We start from the raw sequence: 22,952 nt of genomic DNA, 5'->3' as shown, positions 1-22,952 counted from the left end.
TAAAGTGGAAAAAAAATAGTTATAAAATAGATTCTTTAAATTCAAATTCTACATTGTTAGACTTGAAAATGAAGATATTTGATTTAACCTATGTTCTTCCGAAGCGTCAGAAATTATTAGGAATAAAAAGTACCCTTTAGTTATTATAACAACTACAAAAATATAGAAAATAAGCCTCCCTTGGATGAAGATTCTTTAGAGCAATTAAATATAAAATCAGGAACTAAATTAATGATGATGGGTTGCAACGATGAGGTTTTTTTTGTTAAATATAATATTTGCATTGCTATTTTTTTATGAGAATTTATATTATTAAGAATATTATTCATGGACATTGCACAAAATTTTTTTTGGGCTGGGCTGGATAAATTGTTCAAAATATTTTTACAAGGCTGGGCCAAAATTTTGTAATGATTTTAACACTAATTGCTTTTCATTTTTCTTCACAAAAAATTGCTAAGGACTGGGCTGGACAACCTTTTAAAGGTATATTTTGCTGGTGAGGCTGTCTAAAAAAAAATAATTACAGGCCAGACCAGAGACCCAATAGAAAATTTCCACAAGCTGGGTTGTGTCTTCTAATACATTATTATTTCCTATTTATATAGCTAGAAGAAATTGAGGTGAATGACAACATTAAAAATGATTTAGATGATAACCTTGTTGAAGAAGAAATAAATATCTGTCAAAGGTACTTTAATTTTGAAGAAATATAATTTTCTTAAAATTTTTAATTACTTAGCATATATTTTTATTTTATAGGGTAGAAAATTTGGATAAAATAGAAAAAAGAGTATTAAATTATAATATCAAATCCTACCATGAACCTAGAGAGGGAAAATATTTGTTGGTTTTAGATATAGATGGAACTATATTTGGTAAGATAAGTTTAAATAAAATCATATCAAACTATAAGTCACACACTCTTTTTTTCCTATGTCAATCAAATACAACATATTTTTGAAATTTAAAAACTGTTGATAGAAATAACATAACGACTAAAATAAAATTGTAAAATACTCCTCAATTATTACAAAATCTGAATATGTAAATGAAATTATTAATAATTTTAAAAAAATCATAGGACATGGAATTGTTTTGAGGAAAAAAATTTGCAATGAATACTAACCAATTCCTTAGGACATTCTCATTTATTTAATATATCTTTTCTTAAATTACTTCAATGTAACTTTGTACAGAATCTTTTTTTATGAATATAATAAAAAATCAACTAAATTTATTGAAAAAAATAGAATATTTTTTTTCACTCTTCATTTACATAAAAATATTTTTTAATTAATAATAGCCATAAAAATAGATCCCTTTGTGTGATAATAACAATATTAAGATGATTTTTATCATTGTTTTTTGAAGTGAAGTTCAAGATCAATATTTTTTAATTAATAATAGCCATAAAAATAGATCCCTTTGTGCAATAATAACAATATCAAGATGATTTATAATTGTTTTTCAAAGTGAAGTTCAAGATCAATATTTTTTAATTAATAATAGCCATAAAAATAGATCCCTTTGTGCAATAATAACAATATCAAGATGATTTTTATAATTGTTTTTCAAAGTGAAGTTCAAGATCTTACTAAATAATTTTAAAATACAATTTAATATAATTTGACTACATGCAAATGCCCATCTAACTTATGACCCTTCTGCCACCTCATAGTATAGGTGGAATTAAATTCCCCTAATCGAGAAAGCCTGTATCAACCCTAGCCATACTTTGATTTATAGCTCTCACATCCAGCTATTTACAGTATCTACAACTTTTATCCCTGTTCCAGATATTCTTCATGATACCTTTAAATAGTGCAAACCTAGAATTCCATGCTAGTCATTTCTCATTGACCCCAAGCCTTATATCTTTTCTCTCATACTCAAGGGTGCAAAAAGCAAAATATTATTGTATCTATTATTTTTAACAACTTCTAATCAATCAGGCATTTGCTTGAGTTTTTATTTTAATCATTCCACAATTTACAATATCTGATCCATTAAGCAAAAATATACTTACTCAACAGATAAAAGATGCATACAAGCATCCTGTCTCTCTAAAATGATGACCCACATCCTTCAAAAATAATAAATAGGTAAGCCAAAATTCCCTTAAAATAATAGTTAAACCTATATCATGCAAAGTAAATAACTTGAACATTGAATATGTCATGTGACTTGCCATATCCAATGAATATCTGGCTCTGTAAAATAATGATTCTATCAATACCCTTCTTCAGAAAAACGAATCTAATAACATCAACACCAATAATACAATTTTCCCTGAACGTAGTATTTGCACTACCTACCTAACTACAGAAGATGTTATAAAGTGTTGCTATCTTTCAGAGTTATTAAACCCTACTTTTAAAAGTAGACCACTACCTTTAATTGTCAAAAAAAAGTTTCATACTACAGCTATTGCTATCCATCAAAAAAAGAACCCCCTATTAGCTACTATTTTAAAAAAAATAGCTTTGGCTACTTTTTAGGGTACCTTTTGTGAAATAAATTAAAAATAAATTTGTTTATTTTTTGCTTATAATGTAATTGCATAGTATATAGTACACAGAGATTTGCAGAGGTACCATTTGCACAACCTGGCCCTTTTTTCAAAAATTATATTTACGGCATGGCCCAGCCCTGGTTTTATATTTTAAGGCCCTGCCCGGCTTTTTTTAAAAAAAACTTTCAGGCCTGGCCTGGATTTTTTTAAAAAATATTATATTTATTTTTGATTTTTATAGCTAATAATAGCAATTTAAATATTTGGTTTTAAAAATATACAGCCCTACCCAGGTATATTTTAAAAAATTAAAATATGACTGGCCCGGCCATAAACCAAGGCCAGGCTTAGGGCCGGGTCTGTAGGTCTCTGATATTATATAAAAATTAACATTTATAAATTTTTTAATATATTTAGCTTTGATTATAAAAAATTTATGTAATAAAAATAAATATTTATGGTAAAATTCATTTTTTAAAATTTTTTTGTTGCTTTTTAATCTAAAATTATTTTTATACTCTTATTCCTAGGTCTAGAGCGATGGTCAGAAAGTATAAGTTTTGCCTTACTAAATAATCTCTTAACACTAGCATTTGAGGGCAAGCCAGTATTTAATATATAAAAATTTATAATATAAGAAAAATTATTAAAAATACTCATTTATAATTTTAGGTTTAAAAAACGCGTTTAATGATTTTTTATTATATTTGTATTCTTTATTTCATAAAAATTGTCAGTGGAGGTTATTTTTATAGTTCTAACTTGGGCATCTTTTTCTGCTATCTCAATCATTAATGTCTGGAGACAAAAAAATTGTTGTGCCAGGGGATAGTTTTAATCATCATGGTAATTGATGGATTATCAACCAATAACATTGGCTGAACTGTATCATATAAAATCAACAATAACATTATCAGCCTGTTTCTGAGAAATATTTGCATGGCAATAATTAATCAATTTAACTTGAAAATTGATCTTTTTGGATGTAGCTTCCCCTATGCCAAAATTATTAAGATGTTTTTCTATCTATTTAAAACTGTTGGCATGAACATTCTTACAAAATAAAAATACTATTAGAATTTAATAAATGACAATTACCTTTAGGTGTTTTTTGAGGTTATAGCTACTAGATTTATTTGATGATATATTTTTTTACAGTTGAAAAATTTTTTAACATAATTTGAAAATATTTTTAAATAAATGGAAAATTTGTATTATTGTTATCAAGAACATTTACTTCCAGGGTACCTTCCATTTCATTAATATCATAATTGTCTGACTCACAATTTGAAAATATTTTCAAATTTTGGAAATGGAAAATTTGTATTATTGTTATCAAGAACATTTTCTTCCAGGGTACCTTCCATTTCATTAATATCATAATTGTCTGACTCACTTACATCGATTTGGATATCCATTTGCCATGACATTTTAAATAATTTACACAAGATGATTTAGACTTATAAAACAAATTGAAAATATAAATTTCAATTTCTAAATCAAATAAATTATAAATAATTATGATATTATATTTAAAATTTCATGTTTATAGTTGCATTATATTTTTAAAAAGCATCTAAGCAGCGCGCTATTTTAACAACTCTGGTATAATGTTAATAAAAAATCGAATTACCTTATAAGAAACAGATAATTCATTTTCTGCAACAAGATAAGAATTTTAAGATATCCGCTTCATATTCAGCTAGCGTTGTTTTATGGCCTATTTAAAAAAGTCTAAATTAAATTTGCGCCAAAAACTATCTAAGCTTGGAGATTTTGCTCACAAATGATAGAAAGGTTTCGGCATCTATTGGCGAAATTTTGAGGAATAGGTAATAATATTTTAGAAAAAATCTTGATTTCTCCTTTTTTTTAAATCGACAAAATCGAGGTTTGACAACACTACATTTAACCACAATCACGAATATTTCCCATATTTTAAATGTGATTATTAACTTTTGAAAAATCAAATAATACTTAATCTTCGTAAAAATTAGTTGTTTTTTTTTGAATGAAAAATAATATAATTTTTTTTATTACATTCGTTTAAGGGTAGATGGTGAATAAAAATCAATATTTATTCGATCAGGTTTGTAGTTATATCATTTCGCATAGGTGAAAAATTTATGGATTGGCATAACCCACTCAATAAACTAATATCCTTTCAAAAATAACCCAGCTCATCAACAGTATGTTACTTGAGGACATTCTTTCAGTTATTACCAAACTTATAGCTCTTCACTAATCTATCAAAAACGTTAGATCCATTGTCATTGGCACACTTGGCGTCAACTACTAGCCAAAGTAGTAATGAGTTAGATGTAGTTTACAGTATCCTGCAATGTAAGTTTAATTTAGGAATTAACCTTAAAGCGAATGCGAATCTGCTCTTCACATGGCCCGAATGTACTTGGATGGCAACCCCTCAAATGGCCTCCTCGTCAAGATCGATTTCACTAATGCATTCAAAATTTTAAGACGCAGTTAATTTCTGATATCTGTCAACTCTTATTAACCAGAATCTTCCTAGTATCTTCAAACCAGCTACTCAAGACCAACACCTCTTTTTCGGAGATAAATGAATTCCTTTATTAGAAAGCATCAAACTGGGTAACTCGCTTGGACTAATTATCTTTAGTCTTAGAATAGATTCCAAGATATGAATCACACACTCCCAATTTAAGCTCATAGTATAAGATGATGGAATAATAGGTGGCTTGCCCGATCAATTCAATTAAACAATAGGCATCATAAAATAATAGAAAAGGTAGGTCTATTAAATCCTTGTCCCACAACAATGTTGAAAATAATATAAGGTTCAAATGTATTGAGAAGGGCACATCTCATATCTAGGGTCATCCTTTGACCAGGAAAACTTTTTTAAGATTTTGCAGACACTTCAAATGATCTTACACTTGACTACTGCATTTTTCATCACCAAGGCCTATCTTCTATTAAAGAATTATCTTGTAATTTCTAAATTTTTTGTACCCTATGATTGCCACGTATTTTTCAATATCCTGCCATCCTTGCACAAATGATGGGGCCGAGATTAATTAATATAATTTGAAATAGTTTTTTTTTAAATCGGTCCTGTTTGGGTTTGTAAAATTATAGGCCAGGCCGGATTTTTTAAGTTATACCATTTTACTCCCGAGTTCCGGACTAGGCCTGTGGTCTTTGCTGTACATCCTTATTTATTTGAAACTTTTTTATCATATAGCTTCCAATTCAACTGTCCAAGCTTTACTAATTAAACTCTTGATGCTAATTCCCCATCATATAATAACACTTATTAATTTCTCTTCTCTATTTTTTACTGCATATACTCGTAATGAAATGTCAGGCATGCTAATAAGTAAACCTTTAGGATTTTAAGACGATCCCAAATTTTTTTGTTCAAATAATTGTTTTTTAGACATTCTGTTCTCCCTATCGACACCACTATCATAATATAATTAAAAAATTGAAATAAATGATCAGTAATTTGTGTTAGTTGCTTGTTGCCTCTATAGATCAGTTATTAGATCTAAGTATTAATTAATACATTCTTTAAAAGATTGTCATTTATATTTGCGCGGTGATATTATTATAAATTTGAGTGTCAAAAAATACCTCTCAACTAGTGTTGTTAAAAGTTACTTTTGAAATTTACTAATTAGTCATATACATAAAAAGGTAACTAGTTATAGTTATATTTTAAGAGTAATTAATTATAAGTTACTTTATAAATCATTTATATAACGCATCATTTTTTTTTATTTAATATAAAAAAATTACAATTTACAAATCTTAATGAATGGTATTTAAAAGGAAATATACACAATTTATTTGTATAAAAATATAATTACACGAAAAATTTTTTAGAGAATAGAATATATTTACACCGAAATAAAATATCAGAATATTATATATATATGGTGAATTCCATATCAAATCAACCAAGGTTTCAACCCGACCCCCTTCAATTTTTCTTAAATTTTGTATACTGGTAGTATATACTATAACTAAGAAAAAATGAAATTTTACCTTCCAACACTGTTTATCCGCTAAGATATGGCCGTTTAAAGCGCGGAAAAATAGTACATTTTTTACAAAATGCACCTCATTTATTTTCAAATATCTTGAAAAATAATTAAGTTAGAAAAATAATTTAAATTTTATTTTGTAGCTTAATAAAAGTTCTTTAAAATGACATAAAAATAAATATGATAGACATTTGATTAATATCGAAAACCGGATGTGTAAAACCGGAAATGGCCATAGAAAAAAGGTATATTTTTTTCAAAATTTTTTTTCTGTAGATAGATATCACACTGCTTTATATTTGTACAAAATCCTAGACTGGGATCATCATGGGTTTAGGAGTTATCACTCTTTATATGGTTAAAATTGAACAAATTTAACATTAATATCTTAATGAATAGTTATGAAATAATGTTAATTTAAAATTATGTGTAAATGTTAGGCCCTTACTTTTTTTTATCTTTATCAAAATTTTTGAGAAGTGGCTGGAATAATGAGTTTGCTTAACACTTTAGTTAAATTTTATCTCAAAGTTACTTGACAAAATAATTCTAAACATATTTATAACTTTATTTGCCTCAAATTGCATTACATTTAATACAATCAAAAATTTATAATTAAAATATATCATATTTTATAATCATCCAAGGAATTTTAATAAATTATGACTTTTGTTTTCGTCTAGGGGAATAAAAGCTTGGAACTTTGTGTTCCAGAAATTCTCTTTGCTTTTAAAAATCTGCTTTCAAGATGACTTTCTATGTTCATATATTCGTTATTGCTCACAAATATATAATTTACTCCATAGATATTATTTCTTGCATAGTTAAATAAATCTATTGTTGTCAATATGTGATATTCATATGGACGTTGCAAACTTGTTCGAGCTGCTAACCGTTTAGTAACGGCCCCCAAAATGTCGCATGGACTTTTACCTTGTGCGGTTTTCAAAAAATGTCACTCAGCCTTTATCCCAAAATCATTTTCATGATTGTAGAGATTAATTAAATCTATTATTTTTATATTGGTTTTTGCTCCATCAGAAAAATAATAAATTTTAGCCACTCTATTAAATCTTTGCTCCAATAATACGATCAATTTTTAAAATAAATAAAATGTACATGCGTTGTGCTTTAAACAAACTAATATAACCACTAAATTTACATGTTTTATTATGTTGTTCTCACGGTAATAAATTATAAATGAGTTGATAGTGGCTTGATTATTGGTCTGATTAAATCCTTGTGCATGGTTCTGCACTATAAATGCATTGTTTTCTGAAAAGTCTGCAATAACTAAGAATTCGCCAACATTTAAATTGAATTTTAAAAAGTTTCGAATTAATGATTATCGTGAAGCTATAATAAATGAGGAATTAAATTGTCTAATTATTCAATTAAATAATCTACAAATTCATCAGCGGATTTTGTCAGTGTTTTGAGGGTAGTTCGATCAACTGCTATCCATTGTTTGAATGTTTTATAATCTATAGAATTCTCGTCAAATAATATATTAAGCCTTTCTTTTAATTTTGAAAATATGGGGGAAAATTTATTGTTGAATTTCAATTTTGGTAGATTATCTTATGCTAAATAAAATATTTAAATTATTTTGTCAAGTAATTTTAATTTTGAGATAAGATTTAACTAAAGTTTTAAACAGCTCACTATCCCAGCCACATTTTTTTTATAAAGATAAAAAAAAGTAAGGGCCTATTATTTAGACATAATTTTTAAATTAACATTATTTCATAACTATTCATTAAATTAAAATATGATGATATTAATGTTAAATTTGTTCAATTTTAGCCATATAAAGAGTAATAACTCCTAAACCCATGTTGATCCCAGTCTAGGATTTTGTACAAATATAAAGCAGTGTGATATATATCTACAGAAAAAAAAATTTGAAAAAAAAATTATGGCCATTTTCGGTTTTACACATCCGGTTTTCGATATTAATAAAATGTCCATCATATTTATTTTTATGTCATTTTAAAGAACTTTTATTAAGCTAAAATAAAATTTAAATTATTTTTCTAACATAATTATTTCTCGAGATATAAATGAGGTGCATTTTGTCAAAAATGTACCATTTTTCCGCGCTTTAAACGGCCATATCTTAGCGGGTAAACAGTGTTGGAAGGTAAAATTTCATTTTTTTCTTATTTATAGTGTATACTACCAGTATACAAAATTTAAGAAAAATTAAAGGGGGTCGGGTTGAAAATCGACTTTTTTTTGTTGATTTGATATAGGATTCACAATATATATATGCACTGATTATTTATATAAAAATTCTAGCTTAGTAAATTTTTATTTGCCTTTAATAATAAACTATTTTAAAAATTTCTGTCTAAAGGATGCGCTTATTTCACTTTAAAAATAAGCCTCTCTAAAGTAAGAAAACGTTCTACGGGAGCACTTGGTGTGAGGACAACATCATATTTAATAAGAATTTATATGGCCCACTTTATTTTGTAAATCCACAAAAGTTGGCATTTTCATATGGCAATGATATAAGCTTTCATATAATTATATAAAAAGATTGACATCTTATGTTGCTAATTGATAATTCTATATAATATTTAGGCAAACAAAAATCTTGTTACATGTACATCTAATTAAAATTTAGTACACTTAAGATTTCGGTGAAAATAATTTTATAGAAATGTGTTTCCTTAACCTGTCTGTGTATGACTTAGATACTGAAAAATACCATTTTTTGGAAGACATAGTAGGAGTAGTGTCGTTAAATGGTACAATTTGCTTCGATTTTTAAAACGGCTTGATTAAGATTTTAGTCAAATTATATTATATAAGCGTCGAGATTCGCCAAATAGAGGTCCAAACCTTTCTGCCATCTATGTGCAAAATCTTCAGGCTCTTATTTTGGCTAAAATTTTAATATCGTTCTTTTTAAAAATCGACCTAAATTAAGCCGTTTTACAATACTATATAAAAAATACTTAACGCTAATATTACCTGGAATACCAGTTTTCTTTATGTGAAATCCAAAATACTTTTTGAAACATGGCTAAAGTATTTTCACATCTAAGTCTGTTGCTTTGGTAATACTTTTAGAAAGGGATGGTACATTTTCTATTTTATCATTCTGAATCATTTGAATGTCATCCTCATTAAATGACGAGTCAGAGCAATATTCATATTAAATTCTGTACATTCAATATATCACACTATAAGCAAGAATTCGAAAGAAAAATGAGTAAAAGTTATAATTTTTTTTAAAAATAACCACTATAATTCAAAATTTAAAGAGCAAAGACAAAATTATTTTTGTAAAAATATAACTTAGACAAAGGCCTACAAAAGTGATACCAATAATATTTATGGGGCAAAATTTACATAATGGTGCTTTCCCCCTAGCAAAATTCAGGCTACGATTATAATTCTGAATCTATCTAATTCATTTATCAATATTAACTCTATAAAAAAGGCTAACATACAGAATCAGATATTTAATCAAAATTTTAAATTAATTAAAATTAATTCATTATAATATAACATATTAAGAATAAAATTAATAATTTGAATATATTTTAATAATATATATGAATATTTTAAAAAGTAACTAGTTACATTCCAAAATGTATAACAAGTTACAGTTATTTTTGCAAAAATGTAACTAGTTACAAGTACTAGTTACTTTAACAACACTACTCTGAATACTAAGTTGGTAACAAAGTTATCCTTTGAAATTTAATATTAATTATAATTAAGCAATTTATTTGAATAAACATAATATATAAACTGATATATATAGAGATATATAATTTTAAGGAAAAAAATAAATAGCTCTATATAAATCTATATCATTTAAAAATTTAATTAATTTACTTATTTGACATTTTTAATATTACGCAAATAAGAATATTCACATAATAAATGAAAGGTATATTTTCTTCCAGTTCTGGGGATGCTCGCCTTAATTTCACTAAAATCCAGACAATGGTATATTATTATTTTTTAATAAAAAGAATAATTTAAAATTACGCCAATTGAACAGCAATTCTTAAAACTTTTGAGTAATGAAACTTTGAATTATTATTACATCAAAAAATTTCCACCAATATCCAACGATAACATACTTACTTATTATTTTAATAAATATAATATTAAAAATTTCCCCAAGTTTCAATGAGTTACCTAATTTAATTAGGCAATAAAAATAAAATTTTCATATTATTTTTTGGAAGTTCCCTTAACGATGTCAGAATCACCGTTTTCATTCCTATAGCGTTCCATAATTTTTATGTCTGGTATAATTTATAATGAAAATAAGCAAATTTTTAAAAATAACGTAAAAATAATATTTTTGGATGAAATTATTCTATTGTAAATAAATCATGAGGAATATTTTTGCCCATAAATTACATTATATTGTTTTCTGTATACATAATTTATATATTTAAAAAAAAAAATTTCCTAAACAAAGATCACAAATCATACGCGGAAAGAGGAAGCGAATTGATGAGACCTTACTTGCATGAATTCCTTAACACCGTTTACAATTATTACGACATTTGTATATGGTGTAAGTCAATTAACTTTTTCTTATTCAAATTATATTTACCTACATATAATATGAACTTGTAATCAAAACGCAAAAATCTTGTACGAGCTTAATGTATAAGAAATAAAGTTGAATTATTTTTTAGGAACGTGTTCTCCAACATTCCAAAACCTGGAACGAAACATATGTATTTTTTCGGAACAGGAACGCAAAAATGACTTTGTTCTGGGCCCCTGGGATCATAGATATAGACCAAAATTTAAAGCGAAAATTTTATAAATTCATCAAACATTAAGAATCGAATTAATGCATGAAATTATTATTAATTTTTATAGAATTTTTTTTATTATTAAATTACTATTTACTAGACCATGCATTGTAATGAGTGGCGGATTTCGCGGAGAGTTCTAGGGTTGTAACCCTTCCCTTAAATTTACGGAAAAAATGAATTTATATAAAGATCTCCACATCTACAACTTATACACTTTTTTTTGAACCTGACCAAAAATGATTCCTGTTTCGAATATTTTTTTTTTAAAAAAAGTGATACGGGTTATTCTATTTAAAGAAAGTTGGTTCTAATACTTAAATTTGACGCATTTTCGGTTCCAAGTCTGTTAAAGCAATATAGAAAAAAATTAAACAATGAGTAAACCCTCTAAAATAAATGGCTCAACTATTGCTGTACCGATTTCCAAAAATTGGTTGGTTTTTCCTATTCCAAAACATAACCTGATTTTATTTGCAGCTACCAACCCCTCCTTAAAATAATTTTTGTTTGATAACTATATTTCTTTAAATGTTATTAACATTCCAAGGGTTATGTATTGGAAAAATATTTTTCAAACTTGTGCCAATTTCGTAATTTATACTTTTATATAGCCAAGCCAATTGGTGCAGCCCTAGACACATCATTACACTCTTTCTTTCTTTCTTTCTTTCTTTTTTGTTAGAACAACTTCCTAAAATTTTAAAATGGGTTCTGATTCCAGATTAGTTCTAGTTCTAAACAGTACACCTCCACTTTCTTCTAGTGACTTTTTAAAAATATATATTGTTTAATTGAAAAACATTATGTCTTTTATCATGATTTTTTTTTACCATTTTTTTTTCATTGTTTTATTAAATACATTTTTTTTAAAGAAAGGCAGATATATATAAGCTTTGAAAATGCGAAATGATTTAAAATTCGACGATATGCATAAGACCATGCCAACTAACAATTTTAACTTTTCTAATTCATCTTGCACAACTGCTTATTCTAAATGAAATATTTAGAGAATATTTAGATTATTCAGTTGAGGCGACAACATCTACCGATGGAAGTTATGAGGATGAACTTAAAAGATTTATCGCTCACAAAACAAATAACAATGAAAATATTTTGAGTTTTGGAAACAGGGAAATTCATTTATTTTTTGAGAAAATTTGCTATAAAATTTTATCAGCCCCAGCTCGACTTCCAGTGAAAAATTATTTCTTCTCTGGCCAATCGCTTATTAGAGGAAAGGCGAATACAATTAAAATCAAAAAAATGGACATTCTTCTTTTTTAAAATAAAAATGATTAATATAAATGGTAATTTTGTTGTTTGTTATTAATATGGAATTTAAGAAATAAAATAGAATAAATTCAAAAAAGTGTAAAAGTAGCAATAAAGCTTTGAAATTTAAAAAATTTATAAACACCGTGAATTCTTCGGGCGTGATTAAAATATTGTCTTTCGTGAGGGGGAGCATGATTCTTTTGCCATTGTGAGCGAACGGGCCGTGAAAAGAAATCAAGCCAGCGCCCACCTCTACTTGATATTTGTTTAATTATATAAAATTCGACTTCTAAAAAGAATCTGATTTATTTTAAAAAGTTTGATTTAAATTAAGAGCCCTGCACGTACTGATTCGAGCGGACTAATTCGATTCGGAACTTTTTTCAAATTTATTTCGGATTCGAACCACAACTAAATTTTAAATTGCTTAATTTTCAAAATTCTTTTATGAATATTATTTCAAGATTAACACTAAAATTTTTTATTATTCCTCAGCGCTTCGAATTTTTTTTGGCTCTCGTTGAAATATCTTACATTTTCAACAATCCAATTTTAAAAAAAGTCGAATGGACCCGAATCTTTGGGAAAAATTCCCAGATTAAGTCAACCCTGAAAAATAGGTCCGATGCAAGGGATATACTTTTAGCACACTGACTCAAGGCTTGGATCCTAAGAAGAGTTACTGCCACACTAAAATGTCATATATTCAGGATTATTTAAAGAATACAATAAGGTCCTAAATATTGTCATCTCTTTACTTTGCGACCCATATAGATTGATCCCCTGTCAAAATATGTTCTGTACATCGGCTACTTTTCCATGTCAACCATTTATTCGTGTTAACCAAAACGTAACCTCTCCTGAGAGGTTGGTCACCTCTTGAAGATTTTACTGCAGTTTCTTTTCAACACTTAATTAACTAACTTAAAATTGATTGATAAAAAATAGGAAGGTATATTAATAAATAAAATTAAAACGGTTTGAATTCACGGATTTAAAGAATAAGATTTTCATATTTAAATAAAGACATTGCAATAAATATATATATTAATATTTTGTAATTGATATCACGAATATATTACTATCAGCCGCTACCAAGATGAAATATATAGAAGCCAAAGTTATACAAATGGGGATAATCCGGTCTTCACCTTCCAATCAAATCCAAAATTCTCTATCCGCATCTCACAATGATTCCCCACCACAAGCTTCCGAATACAAAATTAATTTTTTCCTAGACCATAACGCCATGATAAACGTGTACACTGAAAAATCAGGGCTCATCGAGGTAGTTAATTTTTTTTATAGCTTACCATGATTAAAACTTTGATCTTAAAATTAAGCCTTATATTCCAATACTGAAGCTTACTATCCCTCATTGGTCGAGACCAGACCGAAATTTAATAAGTGGATCTTAACTTTACCTTATTTAAAAAATAAGTATTCATACAAATTATTTATGACCTAAATACGAAATGTATTTTATGACTTATCGTAAGACCCCATTTCTCTAAAAACTATCTAATAATCCGTCGAGGTTTGCTTATTGATTTCCAGATTATATTATATATCTTTAAATGCCCTTTAATATGAGACATAAAATTTTATAGAGTGAAAATCGGCCTATTCTAAAAGTGGAAATGGCGATAAAAAGATGTTTTAAATTTTTTTATAGATATGGCTATGGCTAAATCGACAACCTGTTTTATAATCACGGCTAATTATGACAAATTTTATGCTACGGATATTGTTGTTAACTGCGAAATCTAGTTTTTTGACAATAGCAGCTAATTAGGTTACGGTTATTCAGTTTTAGTTTTTTCATCGACTAGGCTAGGCCAATAAAATATTTACTTAACTTAGTCACTTTCCGACTGCTCTATTTGTTCTGATATACTTATAAATTCAGTTTTAGTTTTTTCATCGACTAATATCTTGGCTAGGCCAATAAAATATTTACTAAACTTAGCCACTTTCCGACTGCTCTATTTGTTCTGATATACTTATATGATGTTTCTATTTGTGATTCCTTGTATTACAAGTATAACATGCTTATATTATCATTATCAGTTATTACCAGGGTTGGCAAGTTGGTCAATTGACCAGTCAAATTCAGTCAATTGACCGGAGGAGTATTTGACCTGGTCAAATACTCTAAAATAATTTAAAGGAAAATAATTAAAAATATGTTTAAAAAAGGGAAAAACGATATAAATACATGTGATCACAATGTTTGCATCAAAAGGAGAATCTCACTAGTAGTGAATTAAATGAAGTATGTGATATAATTTAAGAATTAGCTATTTTACAAGATAGTGATGACCAAAATATTTTAAGTGATATAATTAATTTCAGAAGAAAAAACAGCATGTTTAATATAGCGAATTAGGAAAGTAGTGATTTCCAAAAACAATCAATTCCGACCTCAAGTTAATAGATTAAACTTTGTCCACCATGCCCATTAAGAGATTAATAATTCCTAGTTCTACTTCTTCTTTAGAAAGAAATAGGTCGATTTGGGTTAATATTCTTATAAAAATAGAAATCGATTGAAGATCTAAGACATCAGGAAAATTGATTAAAAAATATTAAAGAAAATAATAATATTGAATATGAATCAGAACAAGAATCTGCTACGGATAGCTAAACGTTTAATGACAATGAATTTAAGAAATGAATAATATAGATTCATTTTACTATTATATTCAAAATAAAGTTAATATTAACTTAAAAAAACATATATTTGAATTTGACCAATATCGGTTTGACCGGTTAAATATCGGTCAATTGACCGAAAGTATTTGACCGGTCAAATGCACAACCCTGGTTATTACATTATACAACTTTTATAGAATTATACCAGTAATCTTATATTTTACTTTTAAATGTTAAATTATTTATACCATAATAGGTAAAGCCCTTAGCCTTTATATGGGGAAAATTTCCGGGCAAGTACACACCTCAAAACTCAATTATTGTTGATGATTGTCGCAAAAATTTCCTTATGAACCCGCAAAACGGATTGAGAGTTTATTTTTATATCTTTTGCTGATAAATAATTTGTTACGTGTTAATCATTTATAAAAATGGCTGGAAATAATAGTCTGACAGATCAAGTTGATAAATACTATTTAACCTTTATTTCTACCTAAATCCAACTATCCTTTATGGTTCAGATCCCTGTTTATGATAAATATAATATAGAATAAGTCTTTTTAACATGGTATTTTTATTTTGCAAACATAAATTTTTTTGGCAGTTACGTTGGACTATATAATAAATCATAAATTTGTTATTGTTATATATTTTTTTAAAGATTTACCCTTTCCATAATACGCATACCGATGAACAACAAGACGAAGACCTATTATGGTTGGGCAAATATTTGGAATTTATAGCAATTAATTTCAACGGAAATTTCAGCGAGTTAGATCATACACATTGGAAGAGGTTTAATTATTTGAGATTTAGAAATATAAAAGATGGTAGAAAAATAGATTAGGATAAGATTCCAAACCTTAACTTATTACAGGCCAGTTACTTTTACCATAATATCACTGTTATATTTTTCTGAAAAACACTACATAAATTATAGGAAAATTATAGTGTACTGATTATAGATGTATTTACTTATATAAAGAATCGCATTTATAAAATAAACTTGTATAAAATATAATTATCGAAATAAAATACCAATAATATAAAAGATCTTGTAGAATTTTGCTATTTAGGCCGTAATATTGATATCCATAGCCTACCTAACTGCGAATGAAAAGTTGATCTTTATTAGAAAGTGATATATGTCAAAAAATGCAACGTTACCTTTGGCCACCTTTGAAATTTGAATGAAGAAATTTTTAAAAATGAATTAAATTCGTAATCTCAATATTTGAAGAGAAATAATATTGATCATTTTTATTTTACCTGGTCGTACAAATTTTAGCGAGAAGCAATTTCTTTAATATAAATTAGTTCTTTTAGTCAGTTCAGTTGAACATTTATTTTGGTCGTCTCCGTTTTTCATATATTAGAGAAAATACTCTTTCTGTGACAGCAGCATAAGCTAGGATATTCCGAATAAATGAAAATATTCCTTTTTCAAAAAAAAAAATGAAGTACCTTCTAAATTATGGATGATAGATAGTAACTATATTAGTGATGTTAAGGTAACTAGTTACTTATAACTAGTTGCCTGTAACTAGTTACATTTTGGCTAAAAAATAACTGTAACTAGTTATATTTTAAAAATTGTAACTAGTAACTGTAACTAGTTAAAATTTTTGAAATGTAACTACCAAAAGTAACTAGTTACTTTTAAAGATATATTCAAATAATTAATTTTATTTTTAATATGTTGTGATAAATTAATTTTAAATTTAATTTATTTTTTAAATTTAATTTATTAATTTAAAATTTTGTGAAAATGTCTGATTGTTCCCAACAATAACACAAATACTTATATGTATGGCAGATGTGCAGGAATTAAAATATTGTCAACCTAAAAGGATACTATATTAGCTAGTATTGAAAAAAGATAACTAAAATCAAATAATTATTCATAAATTAATAATATCATGTTATAGGTTTAATAATCTTTATGATAATGACAACATCATTGCTGCAATTCTTCACCCTTTATTTAAAACTGACTGGCCTTGGATTAGGCAAGAAAGGAATAAAGCAAAAAAGGAGGAAATTTTAAATTTAATAAATATCTTAATACCTCAAAGTGAATCCCAGACGAATGAATCATGCTCAAAACCAACATCACTTGATGTAGTTGGATTTTTTGACCTAAAGCGCCAAAATATTCTGGATAATGAACTTATAGAAAACTTTATCAAATCTAATAACAACACTTTTTCTTTATATAGCGATTTTCCAAAGTTAAAATTACTCTTTATTAAATATAATGTTGTTCTAACATCAAGTGCTCCCGTAGAGCGCTTATTCAGTCTAGGTAAGCTCATTTTTGGAGATAAACGAGCACGTCTCCTAGATAATAACCTTGAAATTAATTTGTTGTTAAAAGCAAATAAACATTTATTAGATTCTAATTTTTATGAAAAATAAATGTTTTTTTTTCAATGCAAATATATATTTTTATGTAAATATTCAATTTTGCGATATTTTTTTATATAAATAAATTGTATATTATTTTAAATAACTGATTATACTTTGTTTATCCTAATTTTTTTTATATTAAATAAATGCATTCAATAAATAAATAATGCGCATATGAAGGATGTATAAAGTAAGTAACTAGTTACTTTTGAAAATAACTGTAACTAATAACTAGTTACTTTTGTAAAAATGTAACTAGTAACTGTAACTAGTTATGTTTTTGCCAATGTAACTAGTAACTGTAACTAGTTATGTTTCAAAAGTAACTTTTAACATCACTAAACTATATATGATTCAAAACAAGAAAAATTTATTATAGATTTTAGCTATCCTACCTAAAATTTTTCGAATATAATCTTTCAAACTATGTCACGAATTTTTTATATTCATTTTTAAGCCTCATTTCGGCCGGTTTTATTTTTCTAAATTCATTTTTAGACTCGAGCCTCCCGAATAATTTTAAATCCAATCTGAAACTTTTAATTTTAAAAAATATATAAATTAAACGCATTTTTTATAAAGTAGAAAAATTAATAAAATCGTTTTATTTTAATGAAGGAAGAGAATACAATTATGTATGTTTTTAAACCTGATCCAGCCAAAAATATTTAGTCAAGGATTATACTTCTTGCTATAACAGAACGGAGTATTTTAACTTATGACGTATTTAAGAAAATACCCCAAATATGTCTATATATATTATTTAGTTTTTCATACTTTAATATTTTAATATATTATAAAAAACAGATCAAATGGGATGAATACTTCCTAAATATTTATCCTTTACACCGACTCTAGATATAATAATAAATAAATCTGTGTAAAGAACTGGAATATAAATATGTGGTTGGTTTTTCCTATTTTTTAAAGTATATTGTAAACTAGAAAGTAATTGCTATTAAAAGTTATCGCTGTCTCAAAATTATGTATTAGTAGGCACCGTATATTTTTTAATTGACCTCCCCCCTCCTTCTTTCTCCAAACAAAATCCTAGATATGCCACTTTAATGTGCATTATAATGTAATAAAAATTGAATAAATTATTTGAAAATGTGTACTTTACAGGCACGAAAGGGTTGTTATTTTAATAGAATATTTCTTACATTGAAAAAAGAAATTATATTTATATTTGTGTAAACATATAACTTTTTATTATAGGTACATCAAAAACAAAATCAAAAAATATATGGAATAAAGCAAATTAACTACTGGATTTAATATTTAAAAAAATGCATTTATTATTTTAACAACTGCCGTTTTTCCATAAAATATTCTATTATGATTATGATACTGAGCCAATAGTTTTATAAGTGTTTATTTTATATGTTTGAACATAAATCATAATTTATTTTTGAATGTTGATATTTTTTAAATATATATTAGAAAATTTAAAATTGGCAATTAATTTATTTATTACTATGTTATTATACATAATCTTTTTTAAAGATTGGAACGGAAAAATAATAAAGAAAATTAAAAATAACAAAAAAAAAGAATAATTAATCAAATTCACACTGAAGATTAAAGAATGAAGAATTAATAAAATTTTGGCGGTTCTTTTTCTCCTATAACATTTAAGCTTTTAAAAGATCTTGGCGGTAAAATTAGACATTTCCTCCAAAAAAGCGAAAGAATTTTTATATATTAGACAAAAAAATACAAATCGAAATTCTTAAATAATTATGGTTCCTTAGTGGGAACACAATTGTTAAATAAAAAGATACGATACAAAAAAAAGGTGTTAAATTATGTGTTATTTATAGAGCGGATACATTTTTTATTAATATATAGTCCTATATACAGAGTTTGCCGTTGTTTTAGAGCAGAAACTCTTATTATGAGAGCACAAAATACGTAAACAACATTTTTTATATTTTGTTCTCATTCAATTCGAACATCATATAAAAATAATAATAAAAATATCAATACCCTATCTTTGTCTTTCTGTCGAACTAATTCTCATTTAAAACGAGCATTTTAATTTAAAAAAAATTTTTTTTTACATTAACTTAAATTTATTCATTAAAAGTTAGTGGAATATCTAAAATTTTTAAAAATTCTATAAAATAATTTTGAGCATCAATAGTATTGCATAAAAGTATATTATAAATTAATTAAAATTATCTTAAAATATTAATTTATTTGACAATTAATATATACACATGAAATTTTTTTAGTTAATTTAATAATTAATGGGTGTATGGCTAAGCAAGGATTTATATATTCCTTTACATGAGAAAAATATCCTTCACAGGTATCTATAGATTTAAAATGGAAAAAAATTTTAAGTAATAATTTTATCAAAATGTTAAATTATTATTGTTTACCTTTATATTTGAGAAATTTAATAAATTCATTATTTAACTTTCTTTACTTGGGTCAATAAAATATGTTCTTTCCAAGTTCCAACTATTATGCACATGCGATTTTCATTTTTTAATTAATATATATTATATCAATGGACTTATTTCCTTTTAGCATTTTCAAGATGTCATAATAATGGTCATTTTAGAAAAGAAAATTAATTAATGTCATTCTTAATCTTTTTCATTAAAAAAAATTGATTCTACATTATTTTCCAATCTTATAAAGCAAAATTATCTTCATATATAAAAAAATAAGAATATTTTTTTATTCTTTTTATAAAAAAACAACTTTCTTTTTATTCAAAAATAAGTTTATTGATTATTTTTTTGTATATTAAAAAAAAAATTACTTCGATTATTTTATATAATTTTATTCAATACCATTGATGCACAAAATTATAAGCAGGGACCAGAGTGAACCTGAATAAACCGCTAAACCTTTATAAATATCCGTCCGAACCGATACAATTATTTTTCGACGGTATAAAAGGAACCTTTTTATATTAGAACCGGTTCGAAACTTATAATAAATATATTTATATATTTTTCGCTTACATTCTTTTTCTAGTGGTATTACATATTTAAATATATTCACGTCGTTTTAAGGTATCAGTCTATTTTATAATTATTAAATTATCAAAATATTTGTTCAATATCCATATGAAGGATGTATTAATTTTTTCATGACCTAAATTGATCCACAATTTTTCAAATGCTTCTTATAGAGAGCCATATTCCTATTTTCTTTATTTTAATATGCAAAATATCTAAATAACCAATTTGTAGTGATTTAGTTGCATTTAATTAATTAAAATATAATATTACCACCTACCCAGATAAGAAGGGCCATATTCCCATATAAATTTCAAAATGACCAAATTTATAAGTGTAACATTTTGTAGTTTTGACAGGATTGAGAGATTAGAACCGTTGTCAAATATAGAAAGGTTAGAATAAAATGATACTAAATCAGACTTATATCCTCGATTATATATATTTTTCTATAATATTGGTCAAATCAGAAAAGTTAGAACTAAAATGATACTAAATCTTTATTAAATAATAAGTTAAAAATATAATCAACTAAATTTAAAAAAATTAAAATAATCAAAAATTAAAATTAAAAATTATAATTAAGTTCGTAAAATCATGATCTCTACAAATATCCTCGAATATATATATACTTTTCTATAATTCATTTACATAATGTTTTACAAACAAACTGAAAAAATCTTAATTTGAATAATCATTCTTTTTTATTCCTCTTTCTTTAAATCATTTGCATTCGAAATTTAATTCTTTTTTCTTGAGTAGATTTGAATATCCTTCGGCTTTGTAATTTGGTTTACAATTACAACACCCTTCCACTTAGATTAGTCCCACCATTCTGCGAGTAAGGCATGGTTCCCGATACATTCTTCTAGCTCCTTTAATTATATCTCGTTTTACTCCCACATTATCCTAGTCTTTGCTTGTTTCTAACGGTTTCTAGTAACTAATGACGGTAAACCACTGACGATAATTTGTCTGCGAGTAACGATGGTTTCCACGACTTCTTGTTCGATTTTTTCTCCTATACTAAAGTTTTGATAAGCAATTGGCTATAATTTGTCAACGATTAACGATAGCATTCTGGTCTTCTTGTCAATATATCCACTTTGCCTTAAGATCTCTTATACGATAATGATTTCTTGTATCTTTTGATCCAAAATAAAAATCCGATCTCTAATTGAGCTCGATTGCGGCATAAATTTTCTAATGACGAAAAGCCGTTTCTCTTTATGAAGATTTTTTGGTTAATCAACAACCTGATATTTTGCTAAATATTATCAACTTAAATAACAGTCAACCATATATCTTTAATAAAAATTTATAACGAATTTCTTTTAGCTACATCGATCACTTGTACGTATAACGATCTCTTGTGACGAATTCCTTTTAATTAAACGACTAATTCTATTCTTTTTCGAATTACGACCATTGATATTGACACCATGTTTCATTGACCTAATTCTTTGTCTTTGTGTCGATCGTCATTTCATACATCCCCTTCCCCCTTTATTTAGAATCTCCTGTACCAATATGGGATTGATATTTATATTGCTGAGGCTAGTGGGAGAGTTAATTAGACTGAATTGTTGAAATTGCCCTGTCGCCTCCACTCTCCAACATCATTGTAACATTTTGTAGTTTTGAAAGGATTGAGAGATTATAATCGTTGTCAAATAAGAAAGGTTAGAAAAAAATGATACTAACTCTTTATTAAATAATAAGTTAAAAATATAATCAAACTAAATTAATTAAAAAAAAATTAAAATAATAAAAAATTATAATTAAGTTCGTAAAATCATGATCTCTACAAATATCCTCGAATATATATATACTTTTCTATAATTCATTTACATAATGTTTTACAAACAAACTGAAAAAATCTTAATTTGAATAATCATTCTTTTTTATTCCTCTTTCTTTAAATCATTTGCATTCGAAATTTAATTCTTTTTTCTTGAGTAGATTTGAATATCCTTCGGCTTTGTAATTTGGTTTACAATTACAACAATAAGGTTTAATTTTATATATTATTTATTGAATATTGGTAATTGAGTATATTTTAAGCATTAGTATTATAGCCTTTATTATCAAAAATAGATTTTGTGTTGTCTTTAAATGCAAAGTTTTTACATTATTTCTTAGATGTGAGGAATTTTATATCTTTAAACTAATAATTTCCATTAGATATCTGCAAATCATGATATCATTACATTTTGTCAAATAAATTGATATATTTTAAAATTCTTTTTAGAAACAAAGCGCTAATATTTAAATGTAGAATTTTTTTTTA

The 22,952-nt window shown here is 26.1% G+C and overlaps 1 protein-coding gene across 2 annotated transcripts; it reads left to right on the top strand.

Annotated features, from left to right (window-relative positions):
* Positions 1–19,059, top strand: LOC135925993 (ubiquitin-like domain-containing CTD phosphatase 1). 2 transcript variants are annotated; one of them, XM_065461622.1, is made up of 9 exons: positions 1–129; positions 167–255; positions 609–691; positions 763–878; positions 10,997–11,095; positions 13,709–13,908; positions 15,532–15,648; positions 15,937–16,070; positions 18,903–19,059. In XM_065461622.1, exons 1-9 carry the CDS (start codon positions 69–71, stop codon positions 18,937–18,939), a joined length of 936 nt encoding a protein of 311 aa, XP_065317694.1. In that variant the 5' UTR covers positions 1–68; the 3' UTR covers positions 18,940–19,059. The 2 variants fall into 2 exon arrangements, with proteins under 2 accessions (XP_065317694.1, XP_065317695.1); XM_065461623.1 differs by lacking the exon at positions 18,903–19,059 and having other exon boundaries at positions 15,937–16,147.
* The last annotated feature ends 3,893 nt before the right edge of the window (positions 19,060–22,952 follow it).

The sequence above is a fragment of the Gordionus sp. m RMFG-2023 genome, chromosome 3 (assembly GCF_954871325.1).
Source record: "Gordionus sp. m RMFG-2023 chromosome 3, tfGorSpeb1-WG-v2, whole genome shotgun sequence".
Taxonomy (NCBI): Eukaryota; Metazoa; Nematomorpha; class Gordioida; order Chordodea; family Parachordodidae; genus Gordionus; species Gordionus sp. m RMFG-2023.
This window is presented reverse-complemented; position numbering and strand designations above follow the sequence as displayed.

Bases quoted from the DNA above. Each gene is read 5' to 3' on its own strand.
- LOC135925993 (XM_065461623.1), top strand. From the start codon at position 69: ATGAAGATATTTGATTTAACCTATGTTCTTCCGAAGCGTCAGAAATTA. The intron at 692-762 runs GTACTTTAATTT...TTTATTTTATAG, and splicing joins GAAATAAATATCTGTCAAAG to GGTAGAAAATTTGGATAAAA. The intron at 11,096-13,708 runs GTAAGTCAATTA...TATTACTATCAG, and splicing joins TTACGACATTTGTATATGGT to CCGCTACCAAGATGAAATAT.